This window comes from Eptatretus burgeri, chromosome 16 (assembly GCF_056783735.1).
Source record: "Eptatretus burgeri isolate ZD-2024b chromosome 16, Ebu_testis_v1, whole genome shotgun sequence".
NCBI lineage: Eukaryota > Metazoa > Chordata > Myxini > Myxiniformes > Myxinidae > Eptatretus > Eptatretus burgeri.
The window spans coordinates 60,307,745-60,330,871 of record NC_140976.1 but is presented as its reverse complement, the minus strand read 5'-3'; the positions used below and the strand labels follow the sequence as shown (position 1 = coordinate 60,330,871).

General features: G+C 43.8%; 1 protein-coding gene across 6 annotated transcripts in view; it reads right to left on the bottom strand.

Annotated features, from left to right (window-relative positions):
• Positions 1-23,127, bottom strand: part of LOC147011158 (paxillin-like) — a 91,899-nt gene that overhangs the window by 32,993 nt on the left and 35,779 nt on the right. For 4 of the 6 annotated variants that reach the window (XM_085860005.1, XM_085860006.1, XM_085860004.1 and 1 more), the window contains 6 exons: positions 15,196-15,316; positions 5,539-5,674; positions 4,553-4,652; positions 3,084-4,316; positions 2,382-2,630; positions 1,805-2,242 (listed from right to left, as the gene is read on the bottom strand). In XM_085860005.1, the coding sequence (XP_085716131.1) occupies positions 1,805-2,242; positions 2,382-2,630; positions 3,084-4,316; positions 4,553-4,652; positions 5,539-5,674; positions 15,196-15,292 (2,253 nt within the window). In that variant the 5' untranslated portion in view covers positions 15,293-15,316. The remainder of the gene's footprint in view (positions 1-1,804; positions 2,243-2,381; positions 2,631-3,083; positions 4,317-4,552; positions 4,653-5,538; positions 5,675-15,195; positions 15,317-23,127) is intronic. The other 2 variants (XM_085860009.1, XM_085860008.1) reach the window with 1 other exon arrangement.

The window sequence follows — 23,127 nt, the reverse complement described above, 5'->3', positions numbered from 1 at the left end:
CACTCTGCTTCCCTGCTGGCCGAGTCGTCCGTCCCACGCACGCAACATCTCCTCGAAAAGCTCCGCCGTCATCCACGCCTTCGAGTTCGCCTTGTACTTGACCGGGATCTCTTTGTTCTTGAAGGCACGGGGTTTCTTGGAATTGCCAATCACCAGAAGAGGGAACTTCTCGCTGCCGCTCATGTTTGCCCCAACCAGAAGAGTGATCCTTTGCTTGCTTTTCTTTCCTCCAGTACACCGCTCTCCCCTGAAAGCCATGGTCTTGTTCGGAAGCAGCTGCCAGAAGAGTCCAGTCTCGTCCAGGTTGAAGACGTCGTCTGCGGAGAACTGCCCGAGTAAGGGCCGGAGAACCTGTTGTTGCCACTCAAGAAGGGATTGCGAATCCACCGCTCCAGCTTCGCCCTGCACTGTCTTGAACGTGATGCCGTGGCGCTTCTTGAAATTGCCCAACCAACCGTCGCTCGCCATGAAGTCTGGGATGTGCATCAGCTCGGCCAGTTTCATCGCCTTCTCCTTGATCAGATCGCCGCTGACAGGCACATTCTGTCCTCTTGATTGCTTCAGCCACATGAGCACTCCCTCATCAAGCTTCGGGTCGTGAGCCTGCGTCAACTTCATGCGCTTCGATGGAAATCCAGCTTTGATTGCAGCCTCGATTGCATCCTTCTTGCTGAGAATGCCCTTCACGGTGGTTCTCTTAACTTCGATGCCCCATTTCTTGCTAATCTCCCTGGCCAACTTGGACTGATTCGGCTCCTTCTTCGCGGCATCGATGATCTCCTTCTTCTCCTTCAGCGTAAAGTCGGTTCGCTTGCGTTTCTGAGCTGACATTATGGGCTGAATTTGAAAAAAATGATGTCACTGTTGTACGTGTGCCTGCGTGTCTGTGTGTGTGCTCGTGCTTTTTTGTGTCTCGTTGTGCGTGTTGTGATTGGCTTGTTGTGGCTGGCAACAGGGAGAAGAATCGGGTGTTTTGACACAGTCTGACTATGCGCGTACGTATTGGGTTATGTTGTGCGCAGCTGGACTGTAGTTCGTCGCTTCGCCTTTGGACGTGAGTGTGATAATCGAGCACTGCGTAATACAGACTTTTTCACGACTCGTGCCTTTTAACAGTCACACAGTAGTGGCATGGTAGCGAGAGTAGGGGGTGGCATAGTAAATTTATTTTGTATTGAATTTTGTCGGGACCGAGCAAAAGTGGTATAATAGCGAGAGTGGCATAGAAGCGAGGTGGCATAGTAACGAGCTTTGACTGTATATGCAAATATATACTAATACTAATACTAATACTAATACTAATACTAATACTAATACTAATACATACATATATACATATATACATATATACATATATACATATATATATATATATATATATATATATATATATATATATATATATATATATATATATATTACACATACACACACAGACACAGATGGTGACTCACTATCACTAATGATATGTGGATCTACTCAGCAAATCGCTTACAATTACTCAAAACATATTGCTTTCTAAGGAAAGACAAACAGTTTCTTCTCTTCAGGTAGTACTTTAGACATGAGTTGTTTTTTTGTTTTTTTTTCCAAGGAGATACATAACAAATAAATAAACAAAGATCAAAGAAAAATCATAAATGACGTTAAAAGTCTTGTAAAGTAAAGGGGAAAACAGATGGTGCGAATCAAAAAGAAACCACAGGCAAGCAGCCAGTTAGGGAGTAAACAAAGCAAGGTAAGTGGGATGGCTGCCAGGTAGCAGGATCAACAGCATGATGGAGGAAGCATGCAAGCTGCATGCCTGCATTGATGAAAGGAGAGGAACATCTGTCTGACAGCCTATGGAAGCTTTGCCAAGAGCCACAGGCCTCGTGAGATGGTGGTGCGGTGGCAGGCATTTTGGCTCTTCGGCTGGTGCGGCCACTTCAGGGCAACGAGTTGCTTGCGGCGTGGAGGTGCGATGCTTTTGCATTCCCCGCGCGGCCGAGGCCGATGTAGGTGGCGGGCGTTGACTGGGAACGAATGACTTTTGCAGATGCAGTGGTGAAAGGAGGGAAGGTGGAACGGAAGCTTTTTTCACCAGCAGTGGAGAAGGAAGCAGTTTAGGTGGAGGGGGTGGTGGGGGTGGCAGTGGAAATGACTGAGGAGGAGGAACATATAAATCTGCAGAAAGAGAAGAGTGAATGTGTGGCAATTCCTTTTCTGAAACAGGTGTAACAGTAGAACGTAGTTCTTTTGTCTAAAAAGGAGGAAGGAAGAGAAAAAAAAAGAAAGAAAGGAGGAATCTTAGAAGCATAAATAAAAGTAAAAAAAAAAAAAAGGTGCAAAAATTTTTTAAAAGGAAGGAAATTGTTCTTTAACGGTCTTGAAGACCTTGCCTGTGTCTTGCGTACTGGTTCAGAGATCAAGACTACACCCTCAGTGAGCCAGTCATCTTGTACTTTGCGGATTGGCTCTTCCTGCACAGGCCGGCTGATACCAAGGCGATTCTGCAGTTCTTTGATTACTTGGTCCTGTTTGGCGGTTTTGTTCAGAATCATGGGACCGAAGCGACGCCTTGCAGGGAACTCCCTGTACATGGGGTGAATATTGGACGTCTCCCTGGTTTTCTTGATAACAAATTTGATCTGTGCATGTTCAGCAGATGTACAGGCCGTCTATTAGCGAAGCAAAACGAACAACTTTTTGGACATCAAGAGCAGTGAAAACAGCCAGGAAGTCTTTCTGGCTTTTCTTAAAAAAAAAAAAAAAAAAATCTAAAAAAACTACTTCAAACAATCTGTCATACGTTGATGAAACGGAACAATTATTTCAATGTCTTTAGCAAGCACGAAACAGTTTTTATTAAATAAAAAATTAATTAGAGATTTACATCAAGGCATGAGCGCAAGCATATCGTGAAACCAATTTGCTAATGTGCTAAGACCTCGAGGAGGTTTTAAAGCAACATTTATTCAGAGTCCTTTGTGGAATTTTTTTTTCTTTTTCTTTATGTCAGAGTAAAAGGCAATAAATTCACACAATGTTGGACATGTATTGATTGGCTAAAACATTCCACGTGTGTGCAATGTGGAGCCTGCCTGGCGTGCTGCAGAACACTTGTCGATGCTCTCCGGCGCGAGAGCCAATGGAAAAGCAGAAATCTCCACCGGTGAATGCCCAGACATGGAAGGACGGGCAGGGGGAATTGTCGGCGGAATTTTCAAAGTGCGGAGAACACGAGATGCCTTTGGAATGTCTGTGGTTGGTATCCGGTTTTTGTCTGAGTATGAGTCAACCTCGGCAGACATTACGCTCGGTTCAAGCATCCCTTTAATCCTTACATGATCAAGTGGCACACCTTTCCAATTTTGCACTTTAGACGCGGAAGGTTCATTCCCCCCTGAATCTCGCACCAACGTCCTGCTCACTGGGCCGTTCGTGTCTGGTTTTCCTAAATGGGATACCTCTTGTAACTGTTTTGCATTCTCTGTCAGCCCAGTTTGATTCTGGAAACTTGAGAGAGAGTACTTAACCACAGGGAAAACATCCGGTAAAATTTCTGATACAAAATTGTCTCGAGTCACCCCACTGTTATTGTGCTCCAAGATTAACGCATCGGTTTCACGTGGCAAATTGTAGGCCGACGTACCGGCCAAATCCTGAGCAGCACATTCGGTGGATTCCGTCGTTTTACGTTTCCGAGGAACTACTGAAGCGTCTTCACGCAACTCTTCATTCAATTTGTTTACTTCTCGAGGCTGTGGTTCATTGCGAGATAAGTTTACAGATAAATTTTGAAAGAAATCTTCTCCAGGCTGCAGGAAGTCTTTCAACACTTCGTTCTCAGCAATGAACAATTTTCCATTTTTGGCCGAATTCCCATCTTCCCTCGTCATATCAAGCGTCTCACAACCGTCTGCTCTTGTAACACCTCCCGAACGATCGTAACCACTTGTACGCAGTTCGATGATCAAATCACTCAAGCGCGAAGTCATTGCTGGAGAATCGACATCGGTTTTTTGCCCATAAACCGATGGATATTCTTCTTCGATGTGCAGTGCTGGCTCAGGTGTAAAAGAATATGGGAAAGAAAAAACAGAGTCACGGCCGTTAGTTACTGAGTGTGGCATAAAAGAGTCTCCATTTGCAAACACGGCTTGAGGGTCTCGTTCGAGTGCAATGTTAGATGATGAGGGAAGAGAAATGGGAGGAAACCCTGACAAGGGTGTTGTGGTCAAGGCAAGAGCAGGAAAGTTATCAGCATGAGGATATTCCAGCTGCAGTTTTAATGGTTGGTCACTGATGGACTCAAAAGAAAGGTCAGGAAAATGCTGAAGGATAAGAAAGAAGAAGAGTGAAAATACAATCAAAAAGAAAAAATCAGAGCACGGAGTTCAATTAACAATTCACAAGTAGATGTCCCGATAATGTAATCTACCTAATATGATGTAGTACAATATCCCTATAATGTAATCAGTAACATATAATCCATTGAATGATGAATAACAAAAGACACAAAAAGAAAAGATAAAAAAAAAACACAAAACAAAAAGTCAATGGAACTTGCATTTGCGTGGATCTTGAAATCCGAAAGAGAGGCCATCAGCTCATCCAGCTCACGTGTTGCTGAAGAGGCTGACACGCGGATTGGCTGAGGACAGTGTGGCCTGTAAGAATTCAGCGTGCAACGACTCATTTCACAGTGGAGGCTCTTTCTTTCTTTTTTTCTTTTTTCTTTTTTTAAACAACAACAACAACCTGTCAAGCTCTGCCAAGTTTGGCATTCTTTATTTAATGGATCATGGATTAAGTAATTAAATCGTATTGAAAATGACTGGTATTGCATTGTGAAGGTTACGCAAGCACAGCATTCAAAACCCACGATGACGAATGAAATGGGAGAATGAGGCTTGGTGAAGAGCAAACGGCAGGTAGAAAAGTTCTACAAATGAGCAGTGGGGTGTGGAATGACACACGGGACAACCAGGGAACTCGCGAGGGTACACACAGCCAGGACAAACTTCTTCAAGGATTTCGCTCTCACACTCTCCCTCCATGTGTCATACCCCCTCCTTCGTGTGTGTGTGTGTGTGTGTGTGTGTGTGTGTCATGCTACTCTGCATCAGACCCTCTCCATCACCCCCACCATATGCTCTCAGCGATAATGCAAATAGTTTACATTAATCGGAATCACAATACCTAAAAGCTGAATGATCTATATCACTTGAGTTGTTCTGGAAAAAATAATAATAAAACAATCACACTTGCAGTATTCCGGTGGAAAAATCAATTTTGACTTTGAAATAACTTTTGGCTGCAACTCAAATATAATGCCCGATCTGCAGAAAGATTTGAGAAAGTGAATTGGAAATGCGAAGAACTAGTCGTCGTTCGGCGCACTCCCGCCAACACAAATCACCTCTGGGTAAAACTCAGGTCTCAAAAATTGCTGCAGATCGATTGCCACGTTTTCTCCTCGAGTCGGCTGGCTTGAAATGGTCACAATTAAATAGCAAAGTTAAAGTTTTTGTTTTTAACAATAAAAACACTTACCCTGGTACGGCTGTGGGGTTGAGGTGCACATCGCACGAGCTGTCTGGTTTATACTGGTCATTTGTCCCACTACTTCCAGATATGTGTGAACCAAGCATCTCCAGCTCTGTCACTCCGCTCTGTGCCTGACTGGGGACTGACAATGGGAAGAGAATCAGTGCAGTGTAATTAGGCCAATAATACAAGCTCAACTGATATACCAAACACGATCACAGGGGGCCAGTGCTGCTGTAGAAACAGCTTCTTGGCAAGAGTTATACTGGGTGGTTGCCATTGCCTTCCCAACATAGGTCAGGGCAGGAATTTGTAAATTGTTCATGGTGCCGGTGATAGCTCGCCGACTTTTGGTGAAGGACACCGTGGGATCTTTAATGTCTACCAACTAATACTGGCAGATGGGACTCGCATTTAACGTCCATCTGAGGGACGGCGCACACATCGATCACCATGTCTGTGAGACAGACACCACGGTGACAGTTTGTTGCTGAGTCAAGACTGGGACCCAGGCTAGACAACTTAGAGGTGAGTGCGCGTACCTCGAGGCCATCCTGCAATTATACAAACACAATGTTATTTCGGATATCATCGTCATCCTTTAATATTTGCTTGAGCATGTCATGACATGATCCTTTGAACTGAGAGAAGACGTGCACGTGTAAGAGAGAGAGAGAGAGAGAGAGAGAGAGAGAGAGAAAGAGAGAGAGAGAGAGAGAGAGAGAGAGAGAGAGAGAGAGAGAGAGAGAGAGAGAGAGAGAGAGAGAGAGAGAGAGAGAGAGAGAGAGAGAGAGAGAGAGAGAGAGAGAGAGAGAGAGAGAGAGAGAGAGAGAGAGAGAGAGAGAGAGAGAGAGAGAGAGAGAGAGAGAGAGAGAGAGAGAGAGAGAGAGAGAGAGAGAGAGAGAGAGAGAGAGAGAGAGAGAGAGAGAGAGAGAGAGAGAGAGAGAGAGAGAGAGAGAGAGAGAGAGAGAGAGAGAGAGAGAGAGAGAGAGAGAGAGAGAGAGAGAGAGAGAGAGAGAGAGAGAGAGAGAGAGAGAGAGAGAGAGAGAGAGAGAGAGAGAGAGAGAGAGAGAGAGAGAGAGAGAGAGAGAGAGAGAGAGAGAGAGAGAGAGAGAGAGAGAGAGAGAGAGAGAGAGAGAGAGAGAGAGAGAGAGAGAGAGAGAGAGAGAGAGAGAGAGAGAGAGAGAGAGAGAGAGAGAGAGAGAGAGAGAGAGAGAGAGAGAGAGAGAGAGAGAGAGAGAGAGAGAGAGAGAGAGAGAGAGAGAGAGAGAGAGAGAGAGAGAGAGAGAGAGAGAGAGAGAGAGAGAGAGACAGAGACAGACATAGAGACAGAAAGAAAAATAGGACCACTGGACCAGTAGCTTATCTGGACCCTGTCCTAATGTTGTAACCAAAATTTGGTAGCATTCTGACTGGTGGGTCTGGAGAAGAAGATGCTTGACGGCATAGACTAAGTCCGCAATTTTGACCAACATGAAGTCACGTGACCGGTACAAGCTTTGCAATTCCATTCAGAAGCGGAACCTTGCTGACAAATTTCATCCAGATTGGCCTAGCGGTTTGGTCACAGAAGTCAAAATAAGAGAGGGATGGATGAATGGTGCATGATGACAATACCTTATCTGGAATTCCAATTCCAGATAAGTTAAAAAAAATCTATAAACTATTATAAAATGCATAAACATGCATACTTTCTCCTTTCTCCATTTAAATATAATCCAGTTACAGCACATTCCACATGTCACTGTACCCACAAGGTCATAGCATCAATCACAAATCAGCTTCATGAACAGAAACTTTAACCTTGAAACATACTGCAGAGTGTTTGGAACCAACATGGTATGTTTCGTGACATGGTCTGGTTGGGAACACTGTAATAAAGGCCACTTGGATGGGGCTCCAACTACCACTACCACTCCGGTACTTTTTTAACAGTGCCAATTATGACTCACACTTGGCGAAGGCAGAGCACATGAGTATTGTCCATCCATACTCTAACAGCTTGGTCCATCGGGACCATACTCTGTGCAGAGTGTTGATGCTGCCTAAGCAGTCTCCTTGTCTATTGGACACAATCCAGGACGGGTCGCCACTCCGACGCAGTATACCAGCAAGCTGGCACTCATTTTGCTGACCTCGGAAGGATGACAGGCAAAGTCAGCCCCACCTGGTATTAATTCAACAGCAAAGTGGGATTTGAACTCAGGATCCTCGGATCCCAAGTCGACCACCCTAACCATTAAGGCAACACTGGGCATAAGTACTGGCCTATGACCGTTTGTTTGTGTGTTTGTTGCCAGAATAACTGGACAACGAGGGCAGCTTGAATCACCAAATTTGGCACAGAGTGTCACATCGTGAATGTGTCAGATGAGTTTAACTTTGAGCTCAGAAGAAAAAAATTATAAAATTATATTTAGTACAGGACTATGTTTACTCATCACTGCCATGCCACAGTTCAGGTGAGAGCCATCTGGATTGGAATTGCACTAAAGGAAAACAAGGGCATGAATCAGCACCTTCCTCGAATTGTGGTGGTGCCCACCTGGTGGTGGTGTCGTCCGAGGAAAGTTTTTGGCCCAAATCTCTCACCAACTGGCTCGCCAGGCCTGACGTTCGACTAAGGATGGCAGGACTTTGCCATTTGTTGAGGGTTCCAACAATAACTCAAAAGACACCTTGTGATATTTAATATCCACCAACTAATGCTTGCAGACGGGACACCCGGCTTAACGAGGGACAGTACAGGCAACAACGTAGACAGTTTGTCGTCAGGTCGGAAATCAAACGCAGGCTAAACGACTCAAAGGTAAGTGTGCTACCTATGCAACATCCTACCGGATCCAATTAGGGATGGCAATGTTGTATTCAAGTGAAATTGGATTAATAAATCCTCTTTTTTACAATTCTTTATGTCTCGTCAAAAATACATCAAACAAGAGTTCCATTGCATCCAGCGAACAGAATTCATCACTTTAACACTCTCCTGTACAACCTTTCTCGTTTTCCATCCACTGTGCCATCCCTTTAAACACCACCAGCCCAATTCAGTGTTCCACCTTCTATACTTGGAAAAATTCCCCAGCATGAGTTCTTATCTATTTGCGGTGATCTAAATTCTGAAAAGGTCCGAGAGTAAAATAAAGCACAAATAATTTAGCCTGTGCTTCATTCTTGTTTCCCTCCGAAAAGAACCTGTGACTCACAGGAAATTGCAATTTGACATTTCAATCCACAATTTAACCCTTTGAACCCGAGTGGCAGTTTTAGCTGGCGCTATTCAAACATAAAATATACCCGAGTGGCTGGTTTACCAGGTGCTAGTCAAACTTCCATATACCCAAGTGTCTGGTTTACCAGGTGCTAGTCAAACTTCCATATACCCGAGTGTCTGGTTTACCAGCCACAAGTTAAACTTCCATATACCCGAGTGTCTAGTTTACCAGGTGCTAGTCAAACTTCCATATACCCAAGTGTCTGGTTTACCAGGTGCTAGTCAAACTTCCATATACCCAAGTGTCTGGTTTACCAGGTGCTAGTCAAACTTCCATATACCCAAGTGTCTGGTTTACCAGGTGCTAGTCAAACTTCCATATACCCAAGTGTCTGGTTTACCAGGTGCTAGTCAAACTTCCATATACCCAAGTGTCTGGTTTACCAGGTGCTAGTCAAACTTCCATATACCCAAGTGTCTGGTTTACCAGGTGCTAGTCAAACTTCCATATACCCGAGTGTCTGGTTTACCAGGTGCTAGTCAAACTTCCATATACCCAAGTGTCTGGTTTACCAGGTGCTAGTCAAACTTCCATATACCCAAGTGTCTGGTTTACCAGGTGCTAGTCAAACTTCCATATACCCGAGTGTCTGGTTTACCAGGTGCTAGTCAAACTTCCATATACCCGAGTGGCTGGTTTACCAGGTGCTAGTCAAACTTCCATATACCCGAGTGGCTGGTTTACCAGGTGCTAGTCAAACTTCCATATACCCAAGTGTCTGGTTTACCAGGTGCTAGTCAAACTTCCATATACCCGAGTGTCTGGTTTACCAGGTGCTAGTCAAACTTCCATATACCCAAGTGTCTGGTTTACCAGGTGCTAGTCAAACTTCCATATACCCGAGTGTCTGGTTTACCAGGTGCTAGTCAAACTTCCATATAACCGAGTGTCTAGTTTACCAGCCACAAGTTAAACTTCCATATACCCGAGTGTCTAGTTTACCAGCCACAAGTCAAACTTCCATATACCTGAGTGTCTGGTTTACCAGGTGCTAGTCAAACTTCCATATACCCAAGTGTCTGGTTTACCAGGTGCTAGTCAAACTTCCATATACCTGAGTGTCTGGTTTACCAGGTGCTAGTCAAACTTCCATATACCCGAGTGTCTAGTTTACCAGCCACAAGTCAAACTTCCATATACCTGAGTGGCTGGTTTACCAGGTGCTAGTCAAACTTCCATATACCCGAGTGTCTGGTTTACCAGGTGCTAGTCAAACTTCCATATATCCGAGTGTCTGGTTTACCAGCCACAAGTTAAACTTCCATATACCCGAGTGTCTAGTTTACCAGCCACAAGTCAAACTTCCATATATCCGAGTGTCTGGTTTACCAGCCACAAGTTAAACTTCCATATACCCGAGTGTCTAGTTTACCAGGTGCAAGTCAAACTTTCATATACCTGAGTGTCTGGTTTACCAGGTGCAAATCAAACTTCCATATACCCAAGTGTCTGGTTTACCAGGTGCTAGTCAAACTTCCATATACCCGAGTGTCTGGTTTACCAGGTGCTAGTCAAACTTCCATATACCCGAGTGTCTGGTTTACCAGCCACAAGTTAAACTTCCATATACCCGAGTGTCTAGTTTACCAGGTGCAAGTCAAACTTTCATATACCTGAGTGTCTGGTTTACCAGGTGCAAATCAAACTTCCATATACCCAAGTGTCTGGTTTACCAGGTGCAAATCAAACTTCCATATACCCAAGTGTCTGGTTTACCAGGTGCTAGTCAAACTTCCATATACCCGAGTGTCTGGTTTACCAGGTGCTAGTCAAACTTCCATATACCCGAGTGTCTGGTTTACCAGGTGCTAGTCAAACTTCCATATACCTGAGTGGCTGGTTTACCAGGTGCTAGTCAAACTTCCATATACCCGAGTGTCTGGTTTACCAGGTGCTAGTCAAACTTCCATATACCCGAGTGTCTGGTTTACCAGCCACAAGTCAAACTTCCATATACCTGAGTGGCTGGTTTACCAGGTGCTAGTCAAACTTCCATATACCCGAGTGTCTGGTTTACCAGCCACAAGTTAAACTTCCATATACCCGAGTGTCTAGTTTACCAGGTGCAAGTCAAACTTTCATATACCTGAGTGTCTGGTTTACCAGGTGCAAATCAAACTTCCATATACCCAAGTGTCTGGTTTACCAGGTGCAAATCAAACTTCCATATACCCAAGTGTCTGGTTTACCAGGTGCTAGTCAAACTTCCATATACCCGAGTGTCTGGTTTACCAGGTGCTAGTCAAACTTCCATATACCCGAGTGTCTGGTTTACCAGGTGCTAGTCAAACTTCCATATACCTGAGTGGCTGGTTTACCAGGTGCTAGTCAAACTTCCATATACCCGAGTGTCTGGTTTACCAGGTGCTAGTCAAACTTCCATATACCCGAGTGTCTGGTTTACCAGCCACAAGTCAAACTTCCATATACCTGAGTGGCTGGTTTACCAGGTGCTAGTCAAACTTCCATATACCCGAGTGTCTGGTTTACCAGGCGCTATTCAAACCTTCATATACCCGAGTGGCCGGATTTTTCTCCAGAGAGCCCAGGGTGGGGGTGGGGGGGGCGAAAGTCCAAGGAGATCAGGGTTCAAAGGGTTAAGGACTGATAATGAAAAATACTAAGTCTCAATTTTTAGGCCTCATCAAATTTAGCATACGTGTAAAGGTCTGGTTGCTGTCACCTTTTATTATGAGCATCTGCTTCCAAAGTAGTTTCTTGGCAAAGGTTATAGCGGGTGGTTTGCCATTGCCTTCCCAGCATAGTTTGTCCGTGCAATTGTTGCGGGCTGAGTATATCCTTATAAATGCTGAGCATCAAGCAAGGAAGCAGCACAGACCATAAATAAAGTCTTCGGTATGATTCGATGGGGTTTGAACCACCGACCTCCCAGACTCAGAGCAGACACTCCAACTATTAAACCACCGAGTCTGATGCGATCACCTTACTGACCCGAAAACGTGAATGCTCATCAATCTTCGTCTTATTAACATTATTCTCAGTCTTCACAGTTTCCAGTCGTCTCTTCAAGATACTCTTCCACAAATGGTCTTTGGTCTTGTTCTGTTCAAGGTCTTCATTCACACCACCACCATTTTCTGCTGTACGCTGGGAGTCCGCATCACAAATAGAGTGATCGTTACCTCCGTCACCGAAGGTAGGTAGATAGAGGTTGTTTTCACCCATGTTCGTCTGTCTGTCTGTGAGCATGATATCTGAAAAAGTTGTGGACGGATTTGGCCGAAACTTGATGAACAGGTTGGGGGAGCGTGAGAAAGACTAATTGATTCGATTTTGGTTCAGGACCGGATCTGGATCCGGTCTATCAGTGGGATACAAAACGTAAACGGTTCAGCCTGGCGGAGGTACGTGCTCTACCGAGTGCAGTTCTAGTGTAATTTGTTTTCCCACTCCTGCTTCCGTCAAGCAAACTCTGATAGATTTTACTCCCTCGTATTTATTACACTCACAGCAGCAAAATTAATCCTACACTTTGGCGAATGGGCTCTTTTGCTCCGACGAAGGGTTAACGCATGAAACGTCAGCGGTTGCAGCACACTCAAATCAACGTTCTGTTGCCTCCATCCTCCGCATTACTCATTGGGTTACATGTCAAAATACAACTAATGGCATCTCAACTTGGCAAAGGTAATTAAAGCCTAATAAGGTTCAGCCACGGAGTAATCCAAATGTTCGTTAAGGGCTGTTTTCAGTGAAAGAAAAGCTTTGCAACACATTCAATGATTGACAATTGGATTATTTCTCAAGTGCCCATTCAATTATCCTTCGTTGCGGTCTCCCGGACAAAAGAAACTCAGAACGAAGCGATCAATATAGACGTCAAACACACTGTATTAGCTTCCAGTATGGATTGGAAGGTAGTGGGGTAGGAGGGGTGGTGAGCAACATGACCACTTTTAAAACTCGGGTGACATTGTGCAGTTTCTTCCACATTTCCTTTCTTCTTATTGTTGTCCAAACATCGATCGATAGCTCGTAACGGACATTGCACATAAATCGCTTGCAAGACAACAGACATTAGCAGACCATCAGCGAACCATTATATAAATGAGCCATTGGTTCGGATGGGAATGCGACGCAGACATTTTTAGCATTCCGGAGAGAGAGAGAGAGAGAGAGAGAGAGAGAGAGAGAGAGAGAGAGAGAGAGAGAGAGAGAGAGAGAGAGAGAAAACTATAGATGGAGGGAATGGCGAAAGGGAAGGCGACGGAAGGACAATCTGCCAGTAAAATTTGAGAACGTGGAAAAAGGCAACAAGTCCACTAGCAATGTGTGGAATTCGGTTATCATGGAATATCAAAAGGCGTTCCATTGACATCGGAACAGAAAGCCACGTCCGATAGGAAAGCTGTTGTTTACACACCCAAATAAGCCCGACTCGCTGGCCTTTTAGGGCAATGTATGCCATGGGCAGTGGCGTTTTCATTATTATGATGTCCTGACTCATGAAAAGGTTGTTCTGACTTCCAACAGACCATTTTAAACACAAGTTGTAATGCACAAAAAGGCCAACATTTCTGGCCAATCGTCCCAAAAAACGTTCAACTGTGTCAACGTCAAATTTGATAATTTAAGATTTTCAACACAAGATTGAAACCGACAAAAGAGCAGGATGACAAAGGGTAAAAAAAAAAATGCTATTACGAGCGCATTTTTTAACATTTTTAAATGAATGGTTCCTGGAAGAGTCCTGGGTTCTCGATGAGCTGGGAAGGGTCATGGGGCTGAGAGAGCAGAGAAGAGGCAGTAAACAAGAGAGAGACCACCTGTCTGTCTGTTTTGGCCAATAACATCGAGAGCATTATATTCCACACATTCCAAGAGAGACATATGTGATTTTTGGGCCGCCTATAGAGAAGACCAGTAATCCATTAAGCCATTGATAAAGGCCCTGTATGCGATGAGTAGATCCGAGTCAACAAGTAATGACTTGGAATAATGCAGGATGCCCAGTGTGTGGCTGGCTTTGTAGACCAGTTTTGGTGTGTGGTTCACCCAGGTTTTGGTTGTTTGAGATTTCGGGCTTCAGACCATAGTTGAGAATGAAGTGGCAGCAACATGTCCATAGTTGAGTGACTGGGACAGAATCCATATTGATGGTTAGAGGTCAAGCTGTTTGAAAAGACGAAAGACTTGACATTGGCAGCAATGATGGAGTCAACAGCTTTTCTTCGAATTGGAAAGCCTCGTGGCATTTAGCTTAGATTTTAGAGGATCTCTTTTTAAACCTCCTTGTGTTTGGGAGTGATGTCGTGGTCCTTTCAGGCAGATGTAAAGTGGCCAAAGTAGGACAGGATGAAGCAGACAAAAGGAAAACAAGAGCACTTGAGCAGGATTTGGGAACATGGGCACTGAGGCCAACTAGGCCCATCGACAATGCCAAGTCGAGGTTGGAAAGAACTTTCTCTACATTCTCTGTTGTGAAAGGCAGGTTCAATAAGGGAGTGCGTATGACAGGGTAAGATGAGGACAGAGAGAGATGTGTTGGGTACATGAGATTTAGAGGCAAACACCCAGTTTAATCATTCTGCGTTGTCTCGAGCACAGTCACAGGTGAGTCAGCTTGAGGTAGGTAGAGAGGGGGAGGGGTTGGGGGGTGAAAGGGGAGCACACACCACAAACTAACTTGACAATGTGTTACCAGTACTTTGATGAAGGAGGCTGCTTGAAAATTTCGACCTTGAAATTAGCAAGACAACGTTTCTGGATTGCCTACGATGAACACATTTGTTGCGAGCCTTACAGAGTGACCGTAAGTTGCCCTCAGTCGTGTTCACCTTCACATACTCTGTTGAAGTTGTGGACGGAGTCAGACAAAACTTGGTGCACGAGTTGGTTAGATGGCAGGAACAAGCCGATTAGATTTTGGTTCACACCTGCAGATCCAGCCTATCAGTGGGATGTGCTGCTGATGCTGATGCAGTGCCCCGCTGTTGGAAGTAAGCTGGTACTCATTTTGCCGACCTCGGAAGGATGACAGGCTGAGGTCAACCCATCTGGTGTTGTTTAATGGCACGATCGAGATGGGCTTGAACTCAACACCCTAAGATCTTAAGGCAGCCACCTTAACCGTTAAGCCAACACCAGGCTTTGTGCTACTCGTGAATGATGGGAGACCAAAAAAACCCCCAAAAACCAAAGGGTGCACCAAAATTTTAGGAGATCAAAGAAAAAATTAATGAAAAGTCAAAAATCATGGCTTTCTTGAATTATGTTTAATCAAAGAAGAGTATTTTTAAGAAGAGGAAAATGAAATTTTTCGCTGACATTTTAAAACATTTTGAAGAATTTACGTCATTTTGGATGAAACGTTTGCTCTACCGGTGAATTTTGTACATCCTGTAAGTAAAAGGTGCACTGACTGTACCTGCAGAGTTTCCTAGTGGCGGGTTGAACTGCGCTGCATTCAGCTCCTGCAGAAGCCTGTCCAACTCAGTCAGGTTGTTATCCAGCTTCGAACTCATCGTGCGCAGTGAGCTACACTACACCTGCAAACACAGCAAGAGATATCCATCAGCAAAAACGTTATTGCATTCAAAAAGATATAAAAAAATTGTCGGTTCAGACTGTCTCACATCACTTGATAAATGATGTGAAAGGACATGTGATAATAAAAACAACCGGGATGTGTTCATCAAGCCCAAAGCAGACGGCACGTGTGTGCACGGCACGGAACGTGAGATGAGCTGCCTGTATGAAACACCGCTAGTTTCAAATGGGGTGTGGGGAGGAAGGCTGTTTCGGTGGTGAGATGTTCGATTACAATTCGCCAAAGGTTACGACAGGATGTTGCCAAGGATCATGGTGGGCAAGACCCTGGCTCCTCAAGAGTGGAGCATAATCATGTACAATCACACGAGACTGGGTGGAATGCTGAGTGAGGATATAGGAATGTACGTTGCATAGCGTCGTCGTAAGGGTATTGAAAGCATCAAGGAAGCGGAGAGTTAAAAGTTTCCATCGTATGTATGACCTCATAGCTAAAAGACATACAAATGACGTGCATATATCCAAATATGGAAACGATCATGACCACATCAGATCTCTTGCTATAAGACACTTGTATTTTCTGTTTCAGGTTGTATGTATGTATGTATGTATGTATGTATGCCACAATTTTGTCAAGAATTAGGGGCCTGACTTTCTCGTTAGATGCCACACACCAGCCAGTTTCATGCTCTCAGAGTTTACACCAACATAAAACTAGCCACAGATTCGAGGTGTGGTTGTGGGAATTATTTAGTTGTTGTGTTGTTGTTGGTGTTGTTGTTGGCGTCCACTCATCGCAGATGAACCTCCTTTGATTGTTTGACCAAACAGATGTAAAGGGCCTACGAGCACAGCATTCGTCTCTCAAAGGAATGCCTGGTAACAAACATCTGCAATTAAAATCACATGATATGTCCCAGGTGTGATCCCATGGCATGGACCGATAATCCAGTGGCACCCTTGAGGCCCCCAAAAAAACAGAGTGCTTTCAGAAACCATACCAACAGCGAAATTAAATAAACAGACACTGGATGAAGTATTCGAAATAAAATAATATCATCAACATGATTTTCTGTTTCTACTTTTCTAACATTGCACAAGTCAGACATCTGTGTCTTGTACTCAAGCATTTATATTCAAAAGGGATGCTCATTCATTCATTCATGGCATCAGTTATATTTGCCTTTCGAGGAATCCTTCACAAGAAAAGGCTTAATTCGGCCAGAAAGTCGTGAGTGCAATATCACTGTAATCTAGTTACCGTCAAAGTGGTTTATAACCAAGTAAACAATCAAAATCCGGGTCAAAGAGAACAACACGAGACGATATGATGAATTTCATCCAAATAGGTGTCGGTACATAGGTGTGCTACCTGTAGCTCGGTTCACAATGAACAATTAACAAAATAGACGTCCTATCAATAACATACAATTTCCTTTGCTTCTGTCCTTAAAGATCTTGTCCACCCCGTGCATCCTTCCCTACCCCTCATTCTTACGGTCCTGCATAGATGGCGGAAGCAGATGTGCCGTGAATGTCAAGGTACTTATATGTCATAACCATGAAATATTTAATCTTTGTACAATTCCAGCGCTGAGAACAATGTGAAGGCGTGCCCAATGACATCATGTGACGAGTGAATGATGGGAGACAAGACAAAAAGAAAACGGAGGGTGCACCAACATTTTGGGAGAACAAAACAAATAAATTAATAAAACAAGTCAAAAACGTGCGGCATCCAAAACACGGGATGACAGGTGTGCACAAACAAACCCAAAAACATCCAGCACCATCTGAGAGGTCCTTATTAAAGGACTTGCTTGCAGAACATGACAAATATTCTTCCACGCGTCGCTGTTTTGGTGTTTCGTGTAAAAGTTTGATGCGAAAGGCCTTTCCTGGTGGCCTGACGGAGGTGAGAACTGGAGATGCAGTTTGAACTCCTTTTAGGGATAGGCATTCCAGGAGGCCAAAAACACACGGTCGGTTTTAGCTCCAGCACTTTCGAAAAACAAGAACAGATTTCAAGGCTATTTACAAAATGTGTCCGGGAAGTACACATACTGTACTTGTACATTCCACAGATGTACATGCTGCTGGCAAAAAGACATTTCAATGCGACAAAATTTTAAGAGTATCCGCACTTGGTTAGTGCGCACGTCACCACAACTCACCCCCACAAAAAAAACCAAACAAACTCGGTCTTCATTATGAAAGACAACCACTTCCTGCAAACATGATGAAATCACATCAGCAGATATCAACCTCTTGCAGCTGCTTTCATTTGCAAGGACACGCTGTGTGGCACGGTACAGTAACATTGTGTTCTGCGATATGTACACTACCGGTCAAAAGTTTTAGAACACCCCCATTTTTCCAGTTTTTCCTAAAATTTAATCAGTTTAATGTTTCAATGTTCTCTGAAATTAAAGCATAGAACAAATAAACAATTGCAGGTGAAAAATAAATCATGGAATCGTTTTTTTAAACAAAATTTAATTCAATCTAAATTTTTGACTCATCAAAGTCGCCACCTTTTGCAGATATAACAGCCGAACATACTGGTGGCATTCTTTCGACAATGGAAATCAAATATTGTTCGGAAAGTTCTTCCCAAGACTGTTGCAGAAGTTAAGTTCCCACAAATGTGTTGCATTTGTAGGTTGCTTTGCTTTCATCCTTCTGTCCAGTTCATCCCAAACCAGCTCGATGGAGTTTAAGTCTGGAGACTGTGCTGGCCATTCCATGATTTGAAGCCTACCGTCTTGTTCTTTTCTTCTAAGGTAGTTCTGACATAGACTGGAGGTATGTTTTGGGTCGTTATCTTGCTGTGGGATGAACCCCTGACCAACTAGACGCACACCAGAGGGTATTGCATGGTGCTGCAAAATGCTGTGGTAGCCCTTTTGGTTCAGGGTGCCAGTTACTCTGTGCAAGTCGCCGACTCTGGATCGAGCAAAAGAGCCCCAGATCATCAGGCTTCATCCTCCATGTTTGACAGTTGGTGTCACACACAATAAGGAACCATCCTTTCACCTACTCGACGGCGTACAAAAACCCTGCGTGATGAACCGAAAATTTCAAATTTTGATTCATCGGTCCATAAGACCTTCTTCCAGTTTTCAGTTGTCCACTGGTGGTGCTTCATGGCCCAGGCAAGCCTCTTTTTCATATTTTGCCATCTTAGCAATAGCTTTCTTCCTGCCACTCGACCTGTCAAACTTGCAGCTCAAAGTCTTCTCTTCACAGTTGAAACTGAGACTTCCTTACTTCGACCAGTGTTAAACTGTGCTTGACACTGCTGTCCTGTGAGCCGCCGATCACGCAAGCTGTTGACTCTCAGAAACTTGTCTTCTGATTGTGTTGTGGCTTTTGGTCTGCCAGACCTCTTCCTGTGTGAGTTTCCTCAAGTTTCCAAGTGCCGTTTCATGGTGTAGGAAACTGTACTCACTGACACCTTGACTTCTTTGCAATTTCTCGAAAGGAAAGACTTCCACTTTTAAGGGTTATAATGGTCTGTCTGTCTTCCTTTGTTAATTGTCTTTTTCTCACCATTATGATAGCAATATACTACTTCCTGCAGTGCAATATTGTCCAAATAATGCTTCAGAGGGTGTAGCAACACAGTCTGTTCCAACACTACTTTTATACAGACAGAGGGTTTGTAACTAATCAACAAAAGTTGGGACACCTGTAGGAATTGTTTGCATCAACTTTCAAGGCTTAATCTACTTCCATTGCTGCAGAACAGCTGCTGTTGCTAACCCATTACTTGTTCCCTGAAAAGGGCCTTTTTTAACAACTCTGAAATTTACATTATTTTACAGTTTTGGGTAACCTAAACTTTTTTTTTAACCTCTGGCAGTTTACTGCTTAGCTTTGTACCATTTAAGGTTATTCACTGGACTTCAAATGCTTAAATTTCAGTAAAAAACTGGAAAAATGGGGGTGTTCTAAAACTTTTGAGCAGTAGTGTAGGTGAAAATAAAGGTGACATGCTTTGATTGTGCCATCTCACCAGAAACCTTCAATGGTGAAGTCCTTTCAAAGTGGGTGTAAAATCTATTTTCAAACGAGGTTATTACCTCTGCCACAGAACGTTGTCGGAGCTTATGTTTTTCACCCCTATTTGGCTGTCTATCCGTCTTTCTGTTCGTTTGTCAGTTTGTCGGTGAGCAGGATATATCAAAAAGTTGTGGACGGATTCGGACGAAATTTGGATGATTTTCAATAGGTGACAAGAACAAGTCGCTTCGATTTTGGTTCAGGTCCGGATACAGACAGATTCGGCCTATCAGTGGGTTACAAAACCTAAACTGTTCAGCCTGGCGGAGGTATGCGCTCTACCAAGTGCCGGTCTAGTATATAGTGCAATTATTCCTCGGCCATCACCCATCAACATAAATATAGAGCATGTAATATGCAAAGACAATCATATAGGAATGCTGGCAAGCTGAGTCATCTGTTGGGTGTCACCTTCCCGTTGAGCTTACAACCAATCGACCTCAGAACTTCTAAAATTTCCTCTTCTTTAATGCCCAGATTTTTCCCCCACATGATTGTGGGTTAGCCAGGGGGAAGCTTGACCCAAGTTTTTCACAATTAGACTGTCCAGGCTTGACATTCGCCGAAGGTGAAGGTAGGAATTTGGAATTTGTTCAGGTTGCTCGCAATAGCTCACCTCCTATTCGTGAACGACACCGTGGGGTCTTTAACGTCCACCAACTAATGCCGACAGACAGGACACAGAACTTTCAAAATAGATAGACTGTATATAAACGGTACGACTCCCCAGCCAGGATAATATGGGTTAGTCAACACTAAAGGGACACCAGTGATGTATCGTATCAGAATATATGTTCAATCAGCAGGCGTTTCTATTTTTCCTTAATGAATCCTTGTTCAGTGTTCCCCATCTAAAAAAACAAAAAGGAGCTCATCCTTGATGCCCCCCGCCTTTTTGGGTGCTATAAGGAATAGATCTGTGTGATACGAAAGCTAAATCTTGAACGCTTTTTGAAATGTCGTTCACATGAGCCAAGTTACCGAGATGTTTGCCATGGCAACACAATTCAGCCAATCACGGCCGTGATCGAATCAGGTTGAGATAATGTCATGAGGAAGAGATATCTACAAATTCATCCATTGGGACCATACTCTGTTGATTGGGCACAATCCTGGATGGGTGGCCACTCCGACGCAGGATACCAGCAAGCTGGCACTCATTTTGCCGACCTCGGAAGGATGACAGGCAGAGTCCACCCCACCTGGTATTAATTCAACAGCAGAGTGGGATTTGAACTCAGGATCCTAGGATCCCAAGCTCACCACCCTAACGATTAAGCTAAATGTTCGACGTTTTTTGAAACATTGTGGACACAACAGTCAATGGATGGATAAATTGGTCAGTTGGTACTAATTTTAATATGTCTGACGTTGTCGGAGGGGTGGGGGACAAAAAGTTGGAAACTTTTGTTTGTATTTTCATATTCAGTACGAATGCTTCCAACAAACGGGAGAGAGGATTCATACTTGAAAACGAAAGCACCATAAAGCAAAGCAATCGTTATAGGCCTTGGCGCAAGCCTTAATCCAGGTGATTGGTGTAGTTGGTGGTTTTTTTTCCCCTCCAAAAGCACTAAAAGCCTATATGGGGAGGGAAGACCAAGTAATATCCAACCCCCACTCCTCCCAACAATGTCCCCGACGCCCTGCTCCCTCCCCGACCACCCCCAAAAAGAAAGTGCAAGCCAGTATGTGGAAAAAGCGATCAGGTTATTCCATTGAAATTAAAGGTAAGTATCAGTAATAATTATAATCACTGCGTCATAAAAGTTGGCCAGCTGTGCAAACCAGACCACAAGTCCCAGCCATGGACTGAGAAATGAGAATTGGAGTCGTAGAGAATATTGCGTCGACTTAAGTACATTTCACCCAAATAGCACCTTTAAAGTTTGTGTTGGGATAATACTGCGATCAATTGACTTATTATTAACAATACTTATGTTGAACAATCTCAGTATCACTCCACAAATGGAATAAAACTAGGATTGATATTTTCAGCTCGACACAAAAAGGATGGACAAAAATGGATGGATGTGTACATTCTGGTACATGTAATGTCCATCAACATTTTTTTTTCTGCTTCACATTCAATGAAGTAAACCGACGTGAGCTCTTTAAAATTATCTGTTATACCATTCTCAGTGAAACCTTGAGGTAGTGGTCATGCATAAAGAAGTTTAGATTTGTTACCATGAGGCAATGTAAACCTTCCATGCATGGGTCAAGCTGATGCAATGAAACAGCTGTGGAAGTTTCACTCAAAAAAAAAAGACTAGAGGGCCATGTCAAGTATTCGTTCCCCCTTTAATGTGCAATGAACAATGCAGGGGCGAGCCGAAAGTCGAAACGAAACGCGTTACCATTCACACGCGTCTATGTCTGTGCATGTTCGAGTTCACGTACAAACAGACACTTTTACACTAAGCAGAGTTCACGAGAGCAAAGTTAATGTAAAAAAAATATATATTTGTGGGTTTAAGTGTCCTGCAGTGGGTGGTAAGAAAATGTACAACTGGGGACTTGTGAATCGAGAATGGCTTCTTTGAAGCCAAGAGAAGGCCGACGCAAAACCGGTGTATGCAAGCACAATGAAACAATTAGATGTACAAGACAGGATGACGGAGAGATTTAGTATCCTACAAGCAACGATTATCCAATGAACACGACTCCACCAAGCAGGTGAACATGCTCGTATGAGCTGAAAACACGAGATAACAAGGATGCAAGTCCTCATCGAAGACATGGCCCCCAACCGCACCTTAAAAATGGGACATGTAAATTTTACATTTAAATAAACTAGTGATACGACCTCCCACTGGGAACGAAAAAAAGGTCAATACCCCCCTTCCTTCCGGTAGCAGTCAGTGGTTAAACCGCTTGCACTATTCTCCGTGAAAATCTCCGAAATCACAAGTCCCCCCGCCCCCCCCCCCCACCCATTCTCGCCAAGCGGGGGATGGGGGTTATTTTGTGCCCTTGACCTTACTCTAGATAAACCAAACAAGTTTGCAAAATTTTGTCGATATTGCCCCAGCCATTTTCGATTTCATAATGATCAGACATATGTACATCCTTATTTTAGTACGAGCAGAGCCTACCCGACACTTCACTGACTGATCAACTGACCAATTAGTCATCCTGTTTGCAAAACTTTTTGGGCGAGCAGGAGAAGGAAAGAAAGACAAATATACCCGTGCTAAGTGTGCTTTTAATCCATCCCCGTCCCCATCCTCACATCCTGCTCCCTCCTCCCTTTGCCTCCCCATTCATCCTGATCTGATGTCCTCGCTAGAAATGGCTCACACATGATGACAGACATTGACAGGCCCCTATTTACCAATTTACCCATGCAAAGAGTGTTTTAATCTCAGCATTGCCGAGGTAAAAAGAGGAAATTGTAATACCCTATCCCACCACCACCAGGTGGCGTTACATGGCACACATTTCAATAGAGAATTTAAGCCCCTACCCCTGGACCCCACGGCCACATAGCCTATGTTACCTCGTACACAAAGATTGAAGTTTGGAACTGAAAAAATGTGGCCGTGCATAAGGAACAAAGAAAGCCACAGAGAGAGAGAGAGAGAGAGAGAGAGAGAGAGAGAGAGAGAGAGAGAGAGAGAGAGAGAGAGAGAGAGAGGTGTTAAAAAAAAAAATATATATATATATATATATATATATATATATATATATATATATATATATGTGTGTATGTACATTCACACAGACGATCAGTTAAGAAATA